Here is a 24,300-nt window from a genome sequence, read left to right on the forward strand (position 1 = left end):
GATGATGGTAAGATGAGAGATCGTGAGGTTAGAGGAAGCTCATAACATAGATGATAGTGATGTTACTTTGAAAGAGATGATAGATAGTAAACGAAAAAGATGAGCACGATGGTATTTAGATAAGGGTTATGGTTTGATTTTGATGATGATAATAAATGGAAACCTCGTGAGGCTAACAACCGAATGCTTATATTTTTGTTTTCCGTTCGAGTAGACAAGAAACCACAACCACTAGTACTGTTCGAAGCTACCGTTTGTACTGGACTGTACGTGGGTTCTGTTCTATGTCAATAGTGAAGCTAAGAATTTAACAACCTTATGTAATCGGCCTGCTATTGATTCTGAACCAGTTTCTGCTCTCCAAACGGGCCATCAAACATGTTATGGACTTAAGGGATTGGGTTGCCATTCAACTTACTAAGTGGGCTTGTTATTTACCAATTGGATTACAATATTTTTACTAGGCCAAAGCAAAACCACATGCTTTCTTATTAAAGGGTATTATTTCTAGTATTATTATTATTATTGATATTGATTATTATTATTATTATTATTAGTATTAGTATTATTATTATTATTATTATTATTATTATTATTATTATTATTATTATTATTATTGATTGTTATTAAGAAATTATTAATATTACCAGTCCTAGAAATAGGATTATTATATTTATTGTTATTAAGAAAATAATACAAGTTATTATTATTTTCACTAATATTAGTATTAGTATTATTTTTGTAATTATTAGTATTATTATTATTATTAACAAAAGTACCACTTTTAACAATATCATTATTATTATTATTAGTAATATTATTAACAACAAGTTATTATTACTTTTAGAAAATTATTATTATTAAAACTACCATTTAAAACAGATAAATATAAATATTTTTTACGTAAAACATACTTATACTATAATTGTATTAATATTTCATATAACTATATATCAACTCTATTAACATCATACTTATGTATAATAAACTAATGATTTTTAGATATAACACTAAACGCATATGTATATATATAACTAAATGTATAGATAATAATTATGTTAAAATATTATATATATCATAAAAGTTAAAGATATAATAGAATCTAACATAAAATTATATAAGCTACAAACACATAAATAATATATAATTAATAAAGGAAATTATGTGGTTTCCATGATATGTTTTAATTAATATACAATTGATATAGGTTCGTGACTCAGAGGCCAACCTTAAACTCGTTCAATGTCGTCATATGTATTTTTACTACAAAATACAGTATGGTGAGTTCATTTGTTCCCTTTTACTCTTTACATTTTTGGGACTGAGAATAGATGCGCTATTTTTACAACTGCTTTATTAAATGCTTTTGAAATATACTTTGAACTGCGAATACATGAAATGCTTTTATAAATGTTTAACGAGATAGACACAAGCAAAACATTCCTCGAATGAATTATTATGCAGACAGAAGTTCTGCAGATTATTATTGAATTATGTGGACATGATAATTGTCACCATTGAATTATGTGGACATGATAATTGCCACCATTGAATTATGTGGACATGATAATTGCCACCAGTTGATATGAATGTTATATATCGAGAGAATGATTTTATACACAGGTTATGTGTATGTTTTTTGTTGTGCACAAGATATGTGTACGGTTACTATGATTATATTAAAATGGTTTCGTACACGAGAAAGATGTACTGTATTTAAAAGATATAGCATGTACATTACAGGTGGGTATAGGATTCGGGCCCATTTGTACCATGCATCATTTAAATTTTGTGGTTTATCAAAATGATGAATTTTATGGTTTTAAGATAAACCTATGAACTCACAAACCTTTTGGTTGACACTTGAAAGCATGTTTATTCTCAGGTATGAAAGAAATCTTCCGCTGTGCATTTTCTCATTTTAAGGACATTACTTGGAGTCGATAATCGCTCTGGGATCAAATGTTAATGACTTCGTCCAGATGGATTAGGACGGGGCATTTCAGAACAGGTACAAATGCCTGTATATTTTGTTAGCAAAGCTTTGACAGAAAGCGAATTAAACTATCCTGCAATCAAAAAACTGGTTTATGCACTTGTGCAAACAGCTAGACGCTTACGAAGGTATTTCCAAGCGCACCCAATAAGGGTCCTAACAGATCAGCCGATAAAGCAGGTACGACAAACAACAATTTGTCGTCAAACAAATATAAAATTTCTTGATAAATCCTAGAAAATTTACATTCACTGATACTTGTTGAGCAGGTGCTATATAAACCAGAAAATTTTGGTCCCATGGCCAAATGGGCTATTGAATTGGGAGAGCATGAAATAAGCTTCTCACCACTAAGTGCGGTAAAAGGGCAAGTCCTAGCAGATTATCTGGCTGAAACAGCCAGAGATATCGAAGTCTCACATGAATCAATAGAAATACCACCTCCGCCCAAACAGCTGTGGGAAATGCACATAGACGGGGCTTGTGGCCCAGAAGGCGCATGGGCAGGAATAGTCCTAAAAAGTCCAGAAGGAGAGGAATATACCTTCGCACTGCGATTCAGCTTCCCTGTCACAAATAATGAAGCTGAATATGAAGCATTGTTATCTGGGATGCGGGTAGCAAAATATCTAGAGGTTAAAGAACTGTCAGTAAATGTTGATTCGCAGTTAGTTGTAAACCAATTTAACGGAATATTCGAGGCACACGATGAATCAATGCAAAAATACTTAAAGCTTGTGCAAGAGCTAGCAGTTGACTTCGATTTATTCCAGATAACTCAGGCTTCGAGGACACTGAATAAAAAGGAGGATGCGCTAAGTAAGTTAGCCGCATTAACATTCAGTCATTTTAAGAAAGAAATTTGGGTTGAGGAAGTTAAAGTAAAATCTATTGAAGAAGACAGTGTTTCGGCTGCAGTTGAAGAGGAGGAGCAGAGTTGGATGACACCAATAATAGAATTTCTAACCAAAGGTACATTGCAGAAAGATTCAAGTGAAGCAAGAAAGATTAAGATGAAAGCACCAATGTATCTGTTAGACAAGGGAATTCTATATAGAAACTCTTTTCTGGGACCTCATTTGCGGTGCCTTCATCTAATTCAAGCGGAGTCAATCATACGGGAAGTACACGAGGGAATGTGCGCTCTTCATTCGGGACACAAAACAGTTGCATCCAAAATAATGCGGCTCGAATATTACTGGCCATCAATGTACAGAGATACCGCAGAGGTAATACGCAAGTGTCGATCGTGTCAACTTCATGCACCGGTAAGCAAGGATCCGCGACATCCTATGATACCGGTCGCGTCTCCATGGCCGTTCTACAAATGGGCAATCGACATAGTAGCCCATTCCCTGCAGGACCAGGGGGTGTAAAATTTCTGGTAGTGGCCATTGATTATTTCACGAAATGGGTAGAGGCCAAACCACTAAAAAAATTTCGGGCAAGCAAATTCGAAATTTTGTTTGGGAAAACATCGCCTGTCGGTTTGGAATACCAAATGAAATAGTAAGCTACAATGGTATGCAGTTCGAAGGTAATCCATTTAGTGACTGGTGCCAAGAATTGAATATAAAACAAACATTTACATCAGTCGCACACCCCTCAGGTGAATGGTCAGTGTGAGGTTACGAATAGGGATATCGTTTTAGGAATCAAAGCAAGGCTGGGATTGTGTCGAAGGGGTTGGATAGACGAACTGCCTAACGTTTTGTGGGCACACCGCACAACTCCAAAGGGCGCAACTAATGAAACACCTTTTAGTTTGGTGTACGGGTCCGAGGCTGTAATACCCGCTGAAATAAATATGCCAACTATGCGCATAGCTTCCTTCGATGAAAGTAGCAATAGCGAAGAATTAAGTAAAAACCTAAACTTAGTTGAAGAACGCAGAGAAATGGCGGCTATAAAAGAAGCAATCAACAAACAAATAATCGTAAGCTACTATAATAAGCGCGTACAACCATTATCTTTCCAATTGGATGACTTGGTGTGGCGAAAAAATGAAGCAAGCAGGGTAGAGGATACGGGTAAGCTTGGACCTAAATGGGAAGGTGTAGAGACCCGTCCTAATCCATCCGGACGATGTCCATATCGATTATAAATGATTCACAACAGTTGATTACATCGCGAGGTACTTGACCTCTATATGATACATTTTACAAACATTGCATTCGTTTTTGAAAAGACAATCTTTCATTACATCGAAAGTTGACAACATGCATACCATTTCATAATATATCTTACTGTAATAGACTTAATAATAATCTTGATAAACTCAACGACTCGAATGCAACGTCTTTTGAAATATGTCATGAATGACTCCAAGTAATATCTCTAAGATGAGCAAATGCACAGCGGAAGATTTCTTTCGTACCTGAGAATAAACATGCTTTAAAGTGTCAACCAAAAGGTTGGTGAGTTCATTAGTTTAACATAAATAATCATTTCATAATTTTAATAGACCACAAGATTTCATAACTCCATTTCTCATAAACATACGTCCCATGCATAGAGACTAAAATATCATTCATATGGATTGAACATCTGGTAGCCGACATTCGCAATATGCATAAAGAATATCCCCATCATTCCGGGATCCTCCTTCGGACATGATATAAATTTCAAAGTACTAAAGCATCCGGTACTTTGGATGGGGCTTGTTGGGCCCGATAGATCTATCTTTAGGATTCGCGTCAATTAGGGTGTCTGTTCCCTAATTCTTAGATTACCAGACTTAATAAAAAGGGGCATATTCGATTTCGATAATTCAACCATAGAATGTAGTTTTGATTACTTGTGTCTATTTCTTAAAGCATTTGTAAAAGCAGCGCATTTATTCTCAGTCCCAAAAATATATATTGCAAAAACATTTAAAAAGGGAGCAAATGAAACTCACCTAATGTATTTTGTAGTAATAATACATATGACTATATTGAACAATGCAGGGTTGGCCTCAGATTCACGAACCTATATCATTTGTATATAGATTAAAACATATATTTGTAGTTGAACAAAGATATATATATTATTATTAGTGATACAATTTTTATATTAATAACTTATATTCATTTTATGTAAAAATATTAAGTTTCGTTATGTTATATGTAATATATATATTTATGTATTTATATATTTATTATTTGTTAGTTAAAACGATACTTTAATAATACTTAAGTAATATTTGAAATACTAATAGTGTTTATACTAATATTAATAAAAATGATAATATTATTTATAGTTCTATTAATAACTATTTTAATGGTAGTTTTCAATAATCAATCTCATAATAATGATAATATCAGTAGTTTTTAATAGAATGAATAATTTAATAATAAAGCTAATGAAAATAATAATTTTTGACATTAGTACATAATACTTAATAATAATAACTATAATAATCTTATTATTAACGGAGATCTTAATATTAATAATTTTGTTAATAATAATAATAATAATGATTCTACAATGATACTAATACTAACATTAATCCTAATAATAATAGTTTGTATCATTTTCATAATAACAATTATAATAATAGGCCTAATCATAATAATACTTATCTCAATATTAATAATACATAAAGATGTTACTTAATAACAAAATGATAATTAATCATAGTATTTACGTTTACATAACAATAATGATAATACCTATATTAGTTGTTAATAAATATAATAATAATAATGACAATGATAACTAATACATAAATGACAAAAATTCATAATAACAGATACATTAATACTGTTAATAATAATAATCCTAAACATGTTATTAATAATAATACATATATTAGTAGTGATATTAATAATAGTTCTAATACTTGTAACTATGTTATCAATACTATTTATAATACTTTTAATAATTATAATACTAGTAGTATTAACATTAACTAACAATATCAATAATAATATTAACAACAACAATAATAGTAATAGTAATAATAATAATAATAATAACAATAATAATAATAATAATAATAATAATAATAATAATAATAATAATAATAATAATAATAATAATAATAATAATAATAATAATAATAATAGTAATAATAATAATAAAATTGAAGGCTACCTCAAGTGAAAAGTGTCCCAAAAAAATGACAACCCATGCTGGGTCTCGAACCTGAGACCTCCCGCAAACACGCAAACCCAATTAACCATTAAGCCAAACCTATTATCTAATTTAAATCTCCTTTTTAATATTTAAAAACCGTATTTCTGTTTATCCCTTTCCTTCTTCTTCTTCGATCAATTCAGTCACCAAAATCAAACAATTCATCATAATAATTACTGTTCAATTTCGTATTGAAATTGAAATTTAAATAACATATAAATATGATGTTAATCAACAACAAAACAAAATAAAAAAAAATAACAGAAAGAATAGAAGACTGTTCGTAAAAAAAAAAATAACTCAAAATTTGATCATGAGTTTAAGAGTGTTTTAGTTAAAGATTCCTAAACGAAAAAGATTTCAAATCATTTGTATAAACTATAAAAATCATCAATTTTATCTAAAACACAAAAACGAATGTGAATTTCTTGATGAACAAATCTGTTGACTTTTTAAAATTCAACTTTGACTCGAAAATTAAACCTTGATACGATGAATTGGACTATGAAATTTGACAGTTAGTTTGAGAAGAAGATTCTAAACACTTCTGCATTTACACATTTTGAGATTTGAATCATTTTCGAAGCTTTTGAAAAAATGAAACCGTAACAGAGATGAGCGAGCTGTAATAAATAAATTTTCTATTTAAATTTGATAACTTAAACTAATTAAATTGATAAATGATAATGATAGAGAATACAGAGTGAGTTAGATAACAACACAGAATAATTTTGTTGATTTATTGAGTAATCTGGTCGACAACTTCCAACTCAGAAACAGAAAAATATATAAAAAATAAATATAATCCTAACAGATTTTGTTTGATAGCCGGTTGTATGATATGACATTCGAATTTAGAACAGTTAGAAGTACAAATTAGGAGCAGCAAGTCACTAATTGATTGTGATGGATAATTATAAATATTACGCGATCAGATCAGTACCATATATATCTGCATTTTTATGTAATTATATTTATTTATTATCCATTGTATATTTATCCGTATAATTATATAATTTATATATATTTGTTTAGTTAGTTATATTATATTTTATATGAGTTATAATATTATTTATCATACAACTTTAATATTTAACATTAATATTAATAATAATAATAAAACTAATAATAGTAATAATTATTAATAGAGAAAATAATAATATTAATGATATTAAGATCATAATAATACTAATAAGAATAATGGCAACAATAAAATGATAATTTTAGTAATCAAGTTAATAATACTTTTAATAACCCAAATAATAATTAAATTTATAATGATACTAATAATAGTCATAATAATAAGATTATAGTTTTATTATTATAATAAATATATTAACATTGATAATTATAATGTGAATAGTAACAATAACATAACCAATCAAATGTATTAAATTTCATATTATAATTTTAATAGTATTCATGGTATTTTTATTAATTATTAATAATATAACAACTAAGATTAAACTTGTAATTAATATTACAATTATTAACTATGTAATATTTAATAATTATAATAACACATGTATTTATATTTTTAAATATATATGTATCTATTTACAATTAGTTGTTCATGAATCTTTAAGAACGGTCGAAGGGTAAATGCATATATGAAAACAGTTCAAAAATTTTCGAGACTCAATATTACAGACTTTGCTTATCGTATCGAAATCAAATAAGATTCAATTTTAAATTTGGTCGGAAATTCCCGGGTCATCACAGTACCTACCCGTTAAAGAAATTTCATCCCGAAATTTGAGTGAGGTCGTCATGGCTAATAATAAATATGTTTTCCTGACGAATATGAGCTAATAAATAGAGTTTTATCATTATTGAATAATACAGATAAAATAATTCGATTATTCAAAGAGCACGAATGAAGTTATCACAAAAGAGTGAAATGAATGAATGAGGTTTTGTTTTAATTTTTGTGTTGTCTTGGTTGAATTCCGGAATTCAAGGGATTTAAAGAAAATCTTCGAAATCTAAAGATTTGATTCTTCGGCGAATAAGGAATTTAAGATCTCTATAATTAAATATGGTGAACTACCTCGATTTCTCCATCTGATATTTCCATTATAAATTAAACTCTTCCTATTCTATAATTTTCACCATTCCTATACTTTCTTTCATGGTTCTTACATCCACAAGATTGTGAAAATGCTTAATCCAGTTCTGATCCTTGTCCTTATCCTGACTATTGCAACAATCATTCTCCTTTTCTAACTTCCACCGGAGGAATCTGTTTTCTTTTACTTCGCCCTTGGGATTATAGTGTTTTTAATTTTCTCGTGTCTTTATGTTGCGATGAATATTGATATACACGGTCTGTAATTTTCGTGTTGTTATTGGGCTTTATATCTCCCCTTATTTTTCAATGTCCCTATTTTTGTTTCCTATAATCATTGTTATCTACAGTTAATACTCCCTCCTATTTGCTGCGATTTATACCCCACTTTCTATTTCGGAGCTTTGTCCCTTCGTTTCTTCTTCTTGCGATTGTGCATCTCTTGTAATGGTACAGAATTCGTGGATATAAGTTTCAGAATAAACATTGTTAATGTTCTAAGAAGGGAATGGTAATGGCACAATCTTGATTTGCTAAATTACCAAAATACCCTGGAAAAGACCGAATCATCAAGGAATATTTTCTTGATATTTTAGAGGTTTAAATAGAATACAAGAGTCGTGTAACATGGCACATGATGACGTTAGAGTCTGTGAATCATCACGTTTCATTAGAAACTCAGCATGACTTACTGTAATATAATCACGTTGATCAAGTGTCATTATATTATACTAACTCATGCATCAGTTCCCAATATTACTTCAATAACATTCATATTTTAAACTCGAAAGTTTACAGAATATAGAAACTAACAGTTTCTATATGATGTAACACTGATAGCATGAAGAGATTAATGATTTCAGATAAGAATAGTTATGAAAATATCTTTAAAAATATGGAGGATATATATAATGAAAGATACGATAATATCTTTGAATATCTAAGATCAGAGGATGATGGAGACTACTGTCCGCAGGGGTTCAGAATAAGGAGCAAGATATTCGCTAAAGACTTCAGCCGGCATTGAATTATTTGGATTCTTTGAATATATGGTATGGCCCTTGTATTTGTCCTTGGTCTCCTTCGTGGTTAGCTCAATCCGTTTTCCAGTTCTAACTTTTCTGAGCTTTTCCAACATACTATTGTTTATCATCAAACTTTCAATGATTAAGGTCGTTTACGATTGTCTATGGTTTCTGCTGCTTCATTCATCTTTTTCAACATTCAGAGTATTGATTTGTGACTGAGTGCTTTTCAGAATTTCAGAATGAGAGATCATAATTCTAAGAGATAAATGTCATACATATAACTGTTGATGTAGATATGCTTTGAGTTTTCAAAGTACTGATTGCTGATTCCCAGTAATTGTTATGGTAGTTCTCGTTACAAGATGCGAATGAGTATATGATAGGGTTTTAATGAATAAATATAATGATTTGTCAGAGAGATTTAAGCTAAAAAGCAACGAGGTTACTGGTACGTCTACTGGTAATATGGTGGAATATAAAAGAATTTTCTGGTATTAAAAGGGTAATTGTATATATCAGGATTATAGTAAGGCTACTTCGAATGAAAAGTCGAAGCTGACTTGCTGGAGCTGTGACAAAATTGACTACTTTGAAAAGGGATCGCAAAGTTATTTTTGCTAATAAATGCCAAAGGATCTGACGCGGCTACGTGTTAAACTTTTACTCAGTTGTCAAGAGTTTCTCAGGTGCATAACTATATGTATAAATCTTTTCTTCCGTAGATGAAGTGCGGTTGATTCATTCTATCGATTGAGGTGTTTTCAAGAATCGTGAAATGTTTGAACGTAGATTGTAATCGTCAAGATACAAATGAGGTTTAAGATGAAATCAAGTGGCAAACTTGAAGAATATTTAGTTTCATATGTTATAATCAATATTTTAATTCATTTTAATTGTCCAATGTTATTAGTCTACAGTCTATAGTCCACAATAACAGTTCAATAATTTATATATAGTTTAATATATAATATACCAATTAATTAATACGTATCGTGACCCGTATACGTCTCAGACTTGATCACAACTTAAACTATATATATTATTGTAGAATCAACCTCAACCCTGTATAGCTAACTCCCGCATTACTGCATATAGAGTGTCTATGGTTATTCCAAATAATATATATAGATGCGTCGATATGATATGTCAAAACCTTGTATACGTGTCCCGATATTTAAAATGCGTAAAATAAATAACAGAAATTAAATGACGATAAATAAAATTGCGAGAATTAAAATTTCGATAATTAAATTGCGAAAAATGAATTGCGATAAATAAATTGCGATAAATAAATGTAATACGGAATTAACAGTTAGCTAGGAACAGTTAGCTAGGATTTTGTTAGCGTGGATTCTTAAAATTTTTTTTTTTTTATAGTTAATTTGTTTGTTTCTAACAAATTTTATTTTGTCCAATGTTTTCTTCATTATGCCACTTGTTGGATTCTGATAGGTCAAAATCCAAATATGAAATTGAATGAAAATGGTTATTCTGCAGTAAACGGATACGTATATCGGTGAATGTAAGTAGGATAGTAGATGATTATTGAATCAGATCCGAAGAATGTACAGTATAACTTATTAATGTAAAATCTAAATATTCCTCGGGTATTACCTACCCGTTAAAAAATTCTCACCATTAAAAGTTTGTACAAAAGAATTTTTAATTACAATCTTTTTGAAAACATATATACATATATATTTTCTTCAGATGTAATCATAGATTTAATGAGTTAATATAATATTAAACTCATTTAGTTTTCGGTTGGAACTAGAATAAATAATCTCTAAAACTTTAGAGATTACATATTCGCCATGTCGAACGAAGATAAATGAGGTAGAACGATACGTAGAACGAAGATCATACTCGAAGTACAGATGGTGATATTGAAGCATGGATTGTTGATGGTACTGGTGCTGTTACTGATGGTACTGTTGGTGCCTGTGATGTTGCTGAAGCTGGTAAATTTTGCATCATATTTTCCAAATTTATTCCTCGAGCGCGAAGTTCGTTGACTTATTCTATTATCCCGGGATGATTGTCGATTGGAACGAGCGAATGAATAAGGTTTAGAATTTTAGATAGCATATAATCGTGGCGAGATATTCGGAAAATGAGTGTGAAAATGGTGTTTCGAATGGATTCGCGGGTAAGTGCTTCAGGTTCATCACCAAGAGGTGAAGTTGGTTGGTGGAAAGGATCGCTTTCTTCTCGTCTCCATTGATTAAGCTGTAGTGACCCGAACTTTTCCATGTTTATATATATTAATTGAGATTGATATTTACATGATTAAATGTTTCCAACATGTTAAACAATCAAACTTGTTAAGACTTGATTAATTGAAATATGTTTCATATAGACAATTGACCACCCAAGTTGACCGGTGATTCACGAACGTTAAAACTTGTAAAAACTATATGATGACATATATATGGATATATATATAGTTAACATGATACTATGATAAGTAAACATATCATTAAGTATATTAACAATGAACTACATATGTAAAAACAAGACTACTAACTTAATGATTTTTAAACGAGACATATATGTAACGATTATCGTTGTAAAGACATTTAATGTATATATATCATATTAAGAGATATTCATACATGATAATATCATGATAATATAATAATTTAAAATCACATTTGATATTATAAACATTGGGTTAACAACATTTAACAAGATCGTTAACCTAAAGGTTTCAAAACAACACTTAGATGTAACGACTAACGATGACTTAACGACTCAGTTAAAATGTATATACATGTAGTGTTTTAATATGTATTTATACACTTTTGAAAGACTTCAATACACTTATCAAAATACTTCTACTTAACAAAAATGCTTACAATTACATCCTCGTTCAGTTTCATCAACAATTCTACTCGTATGCACCCGTATTCGTACTCGTACAATACATAGCTTTTAGATGTATGTACTATTGGTATATACACTCCAATAATCAGCTCTTAGCAGCCCATGTGAGTCACCTAACACATGTGGGAACCATCATTTGGCAACTAGCATGAAATATCTCATAAAATTACAAAAATTTGAGTAATCATTCATGACTTATTTACATGAAAACAAAATTACATATCCTTTATATCTAATCCATACACCAATGACCAAAAACACCTACAAACACTTTCATTATTTAATTTTCTTCATCTAATTGATCTCTCTCAAGTTCTATCTTCAAGTTCTAAGTGTTCTTCATAAATTCTACAAGTTCTAGTTACATAAAATCAAGAATACTTTCAAGTTTGCTAGCTCACTTCCAATCTTGTAAGGTGATCATCCAACCTCAAGAAATCTTTGTTTCTTACAGTAGGTTATCATTCTAATACAAGGTAATAATCATATTCAAACTTTGGTTCAATTTCTATAACTATAACAATCTTATTTCAAGTGATGATCTTACTTGAACTTGTTTTCGTGTCATGATTCTGCTTCAAGAACTTCGAGCCATCCAAGGATCCATTGAAGCTAGATCCATTTTTTTTCTTTTCCAGTAGGTTTATCCAAGGAACTTAACGAGTAATGATGTTCATAACATCATTCGATTCATACATATAAAGCTATCTTATTCGAAGGTTTAAACTTGTAATCACTAGAACATAGTTTAGTTAATTCTAAACTTGTTCGCAAACAAAAGTTAATCCTTCTAACTTGAATTTTAAAATCAACTAAACACATGTTCTATATCTATATGATATGCTAACTTAATGATTTAAAACCTGGAAACACGAAAAACACCGTAAAACCGGATTTACGCCGTCGTAGTAACACCGCGGGCTGTTTTGGGTTAGTTAATTAAAAACTATGATAAACTTTGATTTAAAAGTTGTTATTCTGAGAAAATGATTTTTATTATGAACATGAAACTATATCCAAAAATTATGGTTAAACTCAAAGTGGAAGTATGTTTTCTAAAATGGTCATCTAGACGTCGTTCTTTCGACTAAAATGACTACCTTTACAAAAATGACTTGTAACTTATTTTTCCGACTATAAACCTATACTTTATATGTTTAGATTCATAAAATAGAGTTCAATATGAAACCATAGCAATTTGATTCACTCAAAATGGATTTAAAATGAAGAAGTTATGGGTAAAACAAGATTGGATAATTTTTCTCATTTTAGCTACGTGAAAATTGGTAACAAATCTATTCCAACCATAACTTAATCAACTTGTATTGTATATTATGTAATCTTGAGATACATTAGACACGTATACAATGTTTCGACCTATCATGTCGACACATCTATATATATTTTGGAACAACCATAGACACTCTATATGTGAATGTTGGAGTTAGCTATACAGGGTTGAGGTTGATTCCAAAATATATATAGTTTGAGTTGTGATCAATACTGAGATACGTATACACTGGGTCGTGGATTGATTCAAGATAATATTTATCGATTTATTTCTGTACATCTAACTGTGGACAACTATTTGTAGGTTACTATCAAGGACAGCTGACTTAATAAACTTAAAACATCAAAATATATTAAAAGTGTTATAAATATATTTTGAACATACTTTGATATATATGTATATATTGTTATAGGTTCGTGAATCAACCAGTGGCCAAGTCTTACTTCCCGACGAAGTAAAAATCTGTGAAAGTGAGTTATAGTCCCAGTTTTAAAATCTAATTTTTTTGGGATGAGAATACATGCAGGTTTTATAAATGATTTACAAAATAGACACAAGTACGTGAAACTACATTCTATGGTTGAATTATCGAAATCGAATATGCCCCTTTTTATTAAGTCTGGTAATCTAAGAATTAGGGAACAGACACCCTAATTGACGCGAATCCTAAAGATAGATCTATTGGGCCTAACAAACCCCATCCAAAGTACCGGATGCTTTAGTACTTTGAAATTTATATCATATCCGAAGGGTGTCCCGGAATGATGGGGATATTCTTATATATGCATCTTGTTAATGTCGGTTACCAGGTGTTCACCATATGAATGATTTTTATCTCTGTGTATGGGATGTGTATTGAAATATGAAATCTTGTGGTCTACTGTTACGATTTGATATATATAGGTTAAACCTATAACTCACCAACATTTTTGTTGACGTTTAAAGCATGTTTATTCTCAGGTGAATACTAAGAGCTTCCGCTATCGCATACTAAAATAAGGACAAGATTTGGAGTCCATGCTTGTATGATATTGTGTAAAAACTGCATTCAAGAAACTTATTTTGTTGTAACATATTTGTATTGTAAACCATTATGTAATGGTCGTGTGTAAACAGGATATTTTAGATTATTATTATTTGATAATCTACGTAAAGATTTTTAAACCTTTATTGATGAAATAAAGGTTATGGTTTGTTTTAAAATGAATGCAGTCTTTGAAAAACATCTCATATAGAGGTCAAAACCTCGCAACGAAATCAATTAATATGGAACGTTTTTAATCAATAACAACGGGACATTTCAGTTGGTATCCGAGCGTTGGTCTTAGAGAACCAGAATTTTGCATTAGTGTGTCTTATCGAGTTTGTTAGGATGCATTAGTGAGTCTGGACTTCGACCGTGTTTACTTGAAAAATGATTGCTTAACAAATTTTGTTGGAAACTATATATTTTTAACATGTGAATATTATGTGATATATTAATCTCTTAACGCGTTTGATATTATGTGATAGATGTCTACCTCTAGAAAAAGTCCCATTGACTCACCTAATAATAATGAAGAGTCAAATGTAAATTGGAATGATTCGTGGACTGATTCACAAGTTCCCGAAGAGGAACCGGAAGAAGAGTCGGAACCGGAAGAAGAATCGGAACCGGAAGAAGAATCGGAACCGGATGAAGAAATAGAACCGGTGGGGGAAATAATAAAATGGTTAAGTAAAAGAAAATCCTCAACCAACCGACCAAGGTTAATTATGGTCAATGGTGTTTCCACCAAGGAAGCAAAATATTGGGAGGATTACCAATTCTCCGATGAATCGGATTCCGATGAGAATTTCAATGATGTTATAGAAATTACCCCAACTGAATTTAAAAAGGCAAAAGAAAATAATAAGGGAAAGGGCATAAAAATAGAGAAATCTAATCCCAACCCCGATGAACTTTATATGTATCGTCAACCCCCGAAGTCCTTAAGTTGTAACAATGACCCGGGAACCTCTAAACCACCAGGTTTTTCTAAACCAATGTGGAAAACGACGGCTCGTTTTAGGGGAACATCATATATCCCTAGAAACTTGGCAAAACGAACCAAAACCGAAGAAGAAGAAACAAGCGAGTCGGAATAAGATAGTTGTATTCGTGTGGTGTAATATATGTAATATAGTGTGCTTATGCTTTATGATATATGTAAAAATTGTTGTATTAATAAGTATTTTTTTTATGAATCTAACTCTTGTCTATTTTACAGTATAAAAACACAAAATGGATAGACAACCCAATATTTTAAGAGACCTACCCGGAGACATGATTGATGAAATCTTGTCTAGAGTCGGTCAGAATTCTTCGGCACAACTATTTAAGGCGAGATCAGTTTGTAAGACATTCGAAGAACGTTTCAAGAATGCCTTGGTTTATAAAAGACTTTCGTTTGAAAGATGGGGGATATCACATTGGGAAATCCATAAATTACGATGTGTTTACTTTGACGCATATATTGTGGGGAACCCAAATGCTATTTTACGCAATGGGTTAAGAAATTATTTTTGACTCAATATATCCGAATATTGGACTTCGTGATTTAGAAAAAGCGGCTAACATGAAACATAAAGAAGCATGTTATACTTACGGATTAGTAATGTTCGCTTCTCACCAAAGTGAGAACAAGAATATCGGGCTACAACTATTAAACAAAACGTTCCCACAAGTGACGGAGTCGGTAATTGGGGTAAGAAATGAGGTTTTTAGATTGTTACGGGACTGTTGGACATTACGTAACCCTCGTCCCTTTGACGACGTTACAACACGCTGTCTTATCAATGGCCATAACGGTTATGTTCTACAAGTCCAAGGATGGGAAGTAATCCTAGTAAAACCAGAATGCATGACTTGTTTCTGGACGTATGAATTACGTGTCTTTATTGCCTTTGCTGAACGACTTGTGTACTAGCTAGATTTATCTTCACAACCATCTTGTATCAAATTTATTGTGTGTTATATTTCATGCTATATGTAAAATATGCGGTATTGTAAGTTTGTAAAATATTGTGTAAAAGTTTGAACGCGAAATATTATTATAATCAGTTTTTCATATAGAATTGTAGTAGTTGAATTGTATATTAGCTACTAAGTATGAACTTAACGGGTAGGTACTACCCGAATTTAAACTTATAAAACGCTAATATGAAGAAAAAGCTTTTATAAATAAGTTCATATTATGCTACGAAATACTATTAACTAATCTTAATATTCTGTATGATTAACTTGTTCTATTTGACTATTTTGAAGGAAATGGCACCGACTACTCGACACACCGTGAATATGAATGAAGAGGAATTCCGTACTTTTCTAGCTTCAAACATAGCCGCAGTACAGGCTACGCTACATACCAACAATAACCTTGGATCTAGCAGTACAGGAAATCGTGTAGGATGCACCTACAAAGAATTCAGTGCCTGCAAACCTTTGGAATTTGATGGAACCGAAGGACCGATCGGATTGAAACGGTGGACCGAGAAGGTCGAATCGGTGTTTGCCATAAGTAAGTGTACTGAAGAGGACAAAGTGAAGTACGCTACGCATACCTTCACAGGTTCTGCGTTAACATGGTGGAATACCTATCTAGAGCAAGTGGGACAAGACGATGCGTACGCACTACCGTGGTCAGCATTCAAGCACTTGATGAACGAGAAGTACCGTCCCAGAACTGAGGTCAATAAGCTCAAGACAGAACTTAGAGGGTTACGAACCCAAGGATTTGATATTACCACGTACGAAAGACGATTCACAGAATTGTGCCTATTGTGTCCGGGAGCATTCGAAGATGAGGAAGAGAAGATCGACGCATTTGTGAAAGGATTACCGGAAAGAATCCAAGAAGATATAAGTTCACACGAGCCCGCCTCCATACAACAGGCATGTAGAATGGCTCACAAACTAGTGAACCAGATTGAAGAAAGAATTAAAGAACAGACTGCTGAAGAGGTCAATGTGAAGCAAGTCAAAAGAAAGTGGGAGGAAAACGGTGATAAGAATCACCAATACAACAACAACATCAATTACAACAATAATCGCAACAATTATCCCAACAATCGCAACATCAATCGCAACTACAACAAACGGCCCAACAACAACAACAACAACAACAACAACAACAACAACAGCAACTACAACAATCATCCCAACAACAATAATAACCGCAACAACAACAACAATCAGAAGCAGCTATGCCAAAGGTGTGAAAAGTATCACTCGGGGTTCTGCACCAAATTTTGCAACAAGTGTAAAAGAAATGGTCATAGCACGGCGAAGTGTGAGGTCTACGGACCAGGGGTTAATAGAACGAAAGGAACAAATGGTGTCGAAACGAGTAATGGCGGAGCAAGTAGTGGCGGAGCAAGTTATGCCAATGTAGTTTGTTATAAATGTGAAAAACCGGGCCACATTATTAGAAATTGCCCGAACCAGGAGAACACGAATGGACAAGGCCGCAGAAGAGTTTTCAATATTAATGCGGCAGAGGCACAGGAAGACCCGGAGCTTGTTACAGGTACGTTTCTTATTGACAATAAATCTGCTTACATTTTATTTGATTCGGGTACGGATAGAAGCTATATGAGTAGAGATTTTTGTGCTAAATTAAGTTATCCATTGACGCCTTTGGATAGTAAATTTTTACTCAAATTAGCAAATGGTAAATTAATTTCAGCAGATAATATATGTCGGAATCGAGAAATTAAACTGGTTAGCGAAACATTTAAGATTGATTTGATACCAGTAGAGTTAGGGAGTTTTGATGTGATAATCGGTATGGACTGGTTGAAAGAAGTGAAAGCAGAGATCGTTTGTTACAAAAATGCAATTCGCATTATACGAGAAAAAGGAAAATCCTTAATGGTGTACGGAGAAAAGGGCAACACGAAGCTACATCTTATTAGTAATTTGAAGGCATAAAAACTAATAAGAAAAGGTTGCTATGCTGTTCCAGCACACGTCGAGAAAGTACAAACTAAAGAAAAGAGCATCAATGATGTTCCCATTGCAAAAGAATTTCCCGATGTATTTCCGAAAGAATTACCGGGATTACCCCCACATCGATCCGTTGAATTTCAAATAGATCTTGTACCAGGAGCTGCACCAATAGCTCATGCTCCTTACAGACTCGCACCCAGCGAGATGAAAGAACTGCAAAGCCAATTACAAGAACTTTTAGAGCGTGGTTTCATTCGACCAAGCACATCACCGTGGGGAGCTCCTGATTTGTTTGTCAAGAAGAAAGATGGTACATTCAGGTTGTGTATCGACTACCGAGTGTCCCGGAATGATGGGGATATTCTTATATATGCATCTTGTTAATGTCGGTTACTAGGTGTTCACCATATGAATGATTTTTATCTCTATGTATGGGATGTGTATTGAAATATGAAATCTTGTGGTCTATTATTATGATTTGATATATATAGGTTAAACCTATAACTCACCAACATTTTTGTTGACGTTTTAAGCATGTTTATTCTCAGGTGATTATTAAGAGCTTCCGCTGTCGCATACTTATATAAGGACGAGATTTGGAGTCCATGCTTGTATGATATTGTGTAAAAACTGCATTCAAGAAACTTATTTTGTTGTAACATATTTGTATTGTAAACCATTATGTAATGGTCGTGTGTAAGCAGGATATTTTAGATTATCATTATTTGATAATCTACGTAAAGATTTTTAAACCTTTATTGATGAAATAAAGGTTATGGTTTGTTTTAAAATGAATGCAGTCTTTGAAAAACGTCTCATATAGAGGTCAAAACCTCGCAACGAAATCAATTAATATGGAACGTTTTTAATCAATAAGAACGGGACATTTCATAAGAAGCCTACGAACCCATTTCTAATTCATCCCGAATAAATGATGGCTAATTGGTTGATCCATTCGAACCACACTGCTTCCGGAGCTTATGTGAACATCCATGTCAGAATAACTGTTGGAATAACTATCGAAATTTGAGGGACTCGAACTGGTTGAGGGATTCATCTCGTATGATCAGATGAAGGATTTTCGATAAGAAATAGATTATAGGATGTCGATTAGTATCCTGCAAACATAATTTACATATGCATATATAATACTAAAATCCCATAACTTACGGAGGAATCTACGGAAATTGTCAGGCAAAGGTAACAATAACATATACGCTAAGATATGAATTTTGTCTATACACTATTCATGCAACCAATGCAGCAAGATGTGTCTAGACTAGGAATGATAAGCAGGTAATTTCCTAAGGATGATAAGCAGATGATTTCCAACAAAAAAAATGATAAGCAATACTTGTAACATGCAGACACGGTCGAAGTCCAGACTCACTAATGCATCCTAACGACTATCAGTTAGACACACTAATGCAAGACCCGGTTCGCTAAGACCACCGCTCTGATACCAACTGTAGAGACCCGTCCTAATCCATCCGGACGATGTCCATATCGATTATAAATGATTCACAACAGTTGATTACATCGTGAGATACTTGACCTATATATGATACATTTTACAAACATTGCATTCGTTTTTGAAAAGATAATCTTTCATTAATCGAAAGTTGACAACATGCATACCATTTCTTAATATATCTTACTATAATAGACTTAATAATAATCTTGATAAACTCAACGACTCGAATGCAACGTCTTTTGAAATATGTCATGAATGACTCCAAGTAATATCTCTAAGATGAGCAAATGCACAGCGGAAGATTTCTTTCGTACCTGAGAATAAACATGCTTTAAAGTGTCAACCAAAAGGTTGGTGAGTTCATTAGTTTAACATAAATAATCATTTCATAATTTTAATAGACCACAAGATTTCATAACTCCATTTCTCATAAACATACGTCCCATTCATAGAGACTAAAATATCATTCATATGGATTGAACACCTGGTAACCGACATTCACAATATGCATATAAGAATATCCCCATCATTCTGGGATCCTCCTTCGGACATGATATAAATTTCGAAGTACTAAAGCATCCGGTACTTTGGATGGGGCTTGTTGGGCCCGATAGATCTATCTTTAGGATTCGTGTCAATTAGGGTGTCTGTTCCCTAATTCTTAGATTACCAGACTTAATAAAAAGGGGAATATTCGATTTCGATAATTCAACCATAGAATGTAGTTTCGATTACTTGTGTCTATTTCGTAAAGCATTTGTAAAAGCAGCGCATGTATTCTCAGTCCCAAAAATATATATTGCAAAAGCATTTAAAAAGGGAGCAAATGAAACTCACCTAATGTATTTTGTAGAAAAAATACATATGACTATATTGAACAATGCAGGGTTGGCCTCGGATTCACGAACCTATATCATTTGTATATATATTAAAACATATATTTGTAGTTGAACAAAGATATATATATATATATATTATTATTAGTGATACAATTTTTATATTAATAACTTATATTCATTTTATGTAAAAATATTAAGTTTCGTTATGTTATATGTAATATATATATATTTATGTATTTATATATTTATTATTTGTTAGTTAAAACGATACTTTAATAATACTAAAGTAATATTTGAAATACTAATAGTGTTTATATTAATATTAATAAAAATGATAATATTATTTATAGTTCTATTAATAACTATTTTAATGGTAGTTTTCAATAATCAATCTCATAATAATGATAATATCAGTAGTTTTTAATAGAATGAATAATTTAATAATAATGGTAATGAAAATAATAATTTTTGACATTAGTACATAATACTTAATAATAATAACTATAATAATCTTATTATTAACAGAGATCTTAATATTAATAATTTTGTTAATAATAATAATAATACTAATAATAATAATAATAATAATAATAATAATAATAATAATAATAATAATAATAATAATAATAATAATAATAATAATAATAATAATAATAATAATAATAATGATTCTACAATGATACTAATACTAACATTAATCATAATAATAATAGTTTGTATCATTTTCATAATAACAATTATAATAATAGGCCTAATCATAATAATACTTATCTGAATATTAATAATACATAAAGATGTTACTTAATAACAAAATGATAATTAATCATAGTATTTACGTTTACATAACAATAATGATAATACCTATATTAGTTGTTAATAAATATAATAATAATAATGACAATGATAACTAATACATAAATGACAAAAATTCATAATAATAGATACATTAATACTGTTAATAATAATAATCCTAAACATGTTATTAATAATAATACATATATTAGTAGTGATATTAATAATAGTTCTAATACTTGTAACTATGTTATCAATACTATTTATAATACTTTTAATAATTATAATACTAGTAGTATTAACAATAACTAACAATATCAATAATAATATTAACAACAACAATAATAGTAATAATAATAACAACAACAATAATAATAATAATAATAATAATAATAATAATAATAATAATAATAATAATAATAATAATAATTATAATAATAATAATAATAATAATAATAATAATAATAATAATAATAATAATAATAATAATAATAATAATAATAATAATAAAATTAAAGGCTACCTCAAGTGAAAAGTGTCCCAAAAAAAATGACAGCCCATGTTTGGTCTCGAACCTGAGACCTCCCGCAAACACGCAAACCCAATTAACCATTCAGCCAAACCTATTATCTGATTTAAATCTCCTTTTTAATATTTAAAAACCGTATTTCTGTTTATCCCTTTCCTTCTTCTTCTTCGATCAATTCAGTCACCAAAATCAAACAATTCATCATAATAATTACTGTTCAATTTTGTATTGAAATTGAAATTTAAATAACATATAAATATGATGTTAATCAACAATAAAACAAAATAAAAAAAAATAACAGAAAGAACAGAAGACTGTTCGTAAAAAAAAATAACTCAAAATTTGATCATGAGTTTAAGAGTGTTTCAGTTAATGATTCCTAAACCAAAAAGATTTCAAATCATTCGTATAAACTATAAAAATCATCAATTTTATCTAAAACAAAAAAATGAACGTGAATTTCTTGATGAACAAATCTGTTGACTTTTTAAAATTCAACTTTGACTCGAAAATTAAACCTCGATACGATGAATTGGACTATGAAATTTGACAGATAGTTTGAGAAGAAGATTCTAAACACTTCTGCATTTACACATTTTGAGATTTGAATCGTTTTCGAAGCTTTTGAAAAAATGAAACCGTAACAGAGATGAGCGAGCTGTAATAAATAAATTTTCTATTTAAATTTGATAACTTAAACTAATTAAATTGATAAATGATAATGATAGAGAATACAGAGTGAGTTAGATAACAACACAGAATAATTTCGTTGATTTATTGAGTAATCTGGTCGACAACTTCCAACTCAGAAACAGAAAAATATATAAAAAATAAATATAATCCTAACAGATTTTGTTTGATAGCCGGTTGTATGATATGGCATTCGAATTTAGAACAGTTAGAAGTACAAATTAGGAGCACCAAGTCACTAATTGATTGTGATGGATAATTATAAATATTACGCGATCAGATCAGTACCATATATATCTGCATTTTTATGTAATTGTATTTATTTATTATCCATTGTATATTTATCCGTATAATTATATAGTTTATATATATCTGTTTAGTTAGTTATATTATATTTTATACGAGTTATAATATTATTTATCATACAACTTTAACATTTAACAATAATATTAATAATAATAACAAAACTAATAATAGTAATAATTATTAATAGAGAAAATAATAATATTAACGATATTAAGATCATAATAATACTAATAAGAATAATGGCAACAATAAAATGATAATTTTAGTAATCACGTTAATAATACTTTTAATAACCCAAATAATAATTAAATTTATAATGATACTAATAATAGTCATAATAATAAGATTATAGTTTTATTATTATAATAAATATATTAACATTGATAATTATAATGTGAATAGTAACAATAATATAACCAATCAAATGTATTAAATTTCATATTATAATTTTAATAGTATTCATGGTATTTTTATTAATTATTAATAATATAACAACTAAGATTAAACTTGTAATTAATATTACAATTATTAACTATGTAATATTTAATAATTATAATAACACATGTATTTATATTTTTAAATATATATGTATCTATTTACAATTAGTTGTTCGTGAATCTTTGAGACCTGTCGAAGGGTAAATGCATATATGAAAACAGTTCAAAAATTTTCGAGACTCAATATTACAGACTTTGCTTATCGTATCAAAATCAAATAAGATTCAATTTTAAATTTGGTCGAAAATTCCTGGGTCATCACAGAAGGACCTTACAAGGTTATTGGCGTAAGCGATACAGGGGCGTATCGTCTAGCAAGTTTGGATGTAAGAGCAATAAAGCGCACCTGGCATGCGCAGGCACTGAAATGGTGCTACATATGAAAAACTGCAGAGGGACTGATCACCCCAAACAACTGTCTAAAGTTTTTATCATGTGAATTTTCTCCATTGTAAACATGACAGCTAAGTGTTGGTCAAAAGGTATGTTTGAAATAAATTGAATTATGCAATTTAAGCCAATAACTTGTGCATTTTTTTTACATTTGTTTATTGCATGCCCCTTAAGCTGCACAGGGACACACTCTGAGTCTCAAGTGGCATAGTTTAGTTTGGTTACTAATACTATTTTTATTGGTGACAGTAGTAAAATATTGGTTTGTTTCAAACGCTTGTACACCGCGCAAGACGGAGACTTGCACAGTCTAGACTGTAAAACACAAGTTTGGTTACTTGTTTAAATAACCCGGACATTGGCGTGGCCGGAAGACTCTTGAGTATAGACATTGGTTTGTCTATAGTACGGGTAATTTGCATT

At 30.6% G+C, this 24,300-nt stretch overlaps 1 protein-coding gene across 1 annotated transcript; it reads left to right on the forward strand.

The window, feature by feature from the left end:
- Positions 1-2,295: 2,295 nt before the first annotated feature.
- Positions 2,296-24,072, forward strand: LOC139849282 (uncharacterized). Its single transcript, XM_071838940.1, has 5 exons — positions 2,296-3,225; positions 3,591-4,026; positions 23,749-23,843; positions 23,949-23,966; positions 24,052-24,072. Exons 1-5 carry the CDS (start codon positions 2,296-2,298, stop codon positions 24,070-24,072), a joined length of 1,500 nt encoding a protein of 499 aa, XP_071695041.1.
- The last annotated feature ends 228 nt before the right edge of the window (positions 24,073-24,300 follow it).

Source organism: Rutidosis leptorrhynchoides, chromosome 5, assembly GCF_046630445.1.
Source record: "Rutidosis leptorrhynchoides isolate AG116_Rl617_1_P2 chromosome 5, CSIRO_AGI_Rlap_v1, whole genome shotgun sequence".
NCBI classification, from domain to species: Eukaryota; Viridiplantae; Streptophyta; class Magnoliopsida; order Asterales; family Asteraceae; genus Rutidosis; species Rutidosis leptorrhynchoides.

Bases quoted from the DNA above. Each gene is read 5' to 3' on its own strand.
- LOC139849282 (XM_071838940.1), top strand. From the start codon at position 2,296: ATGGCCAAATGGGCTATTGAATTGGGAGAGCATGAAATAAGCTTCTCA. The intron at 3,226-3,590 runs GTAATACGCAAG...CATTTACATCAG, and splicing joins TGTACAGAGATACCGCAGAG to TCGCACACCCCTCAGGTGAA. The intron at 4,027-23,748 runs GTAAGCTTGGAC...GGGTCATCACAG, and splicing joins AAGCAGGGTAGAGGATACGG to AAGGACCTTACAAGGTTATT.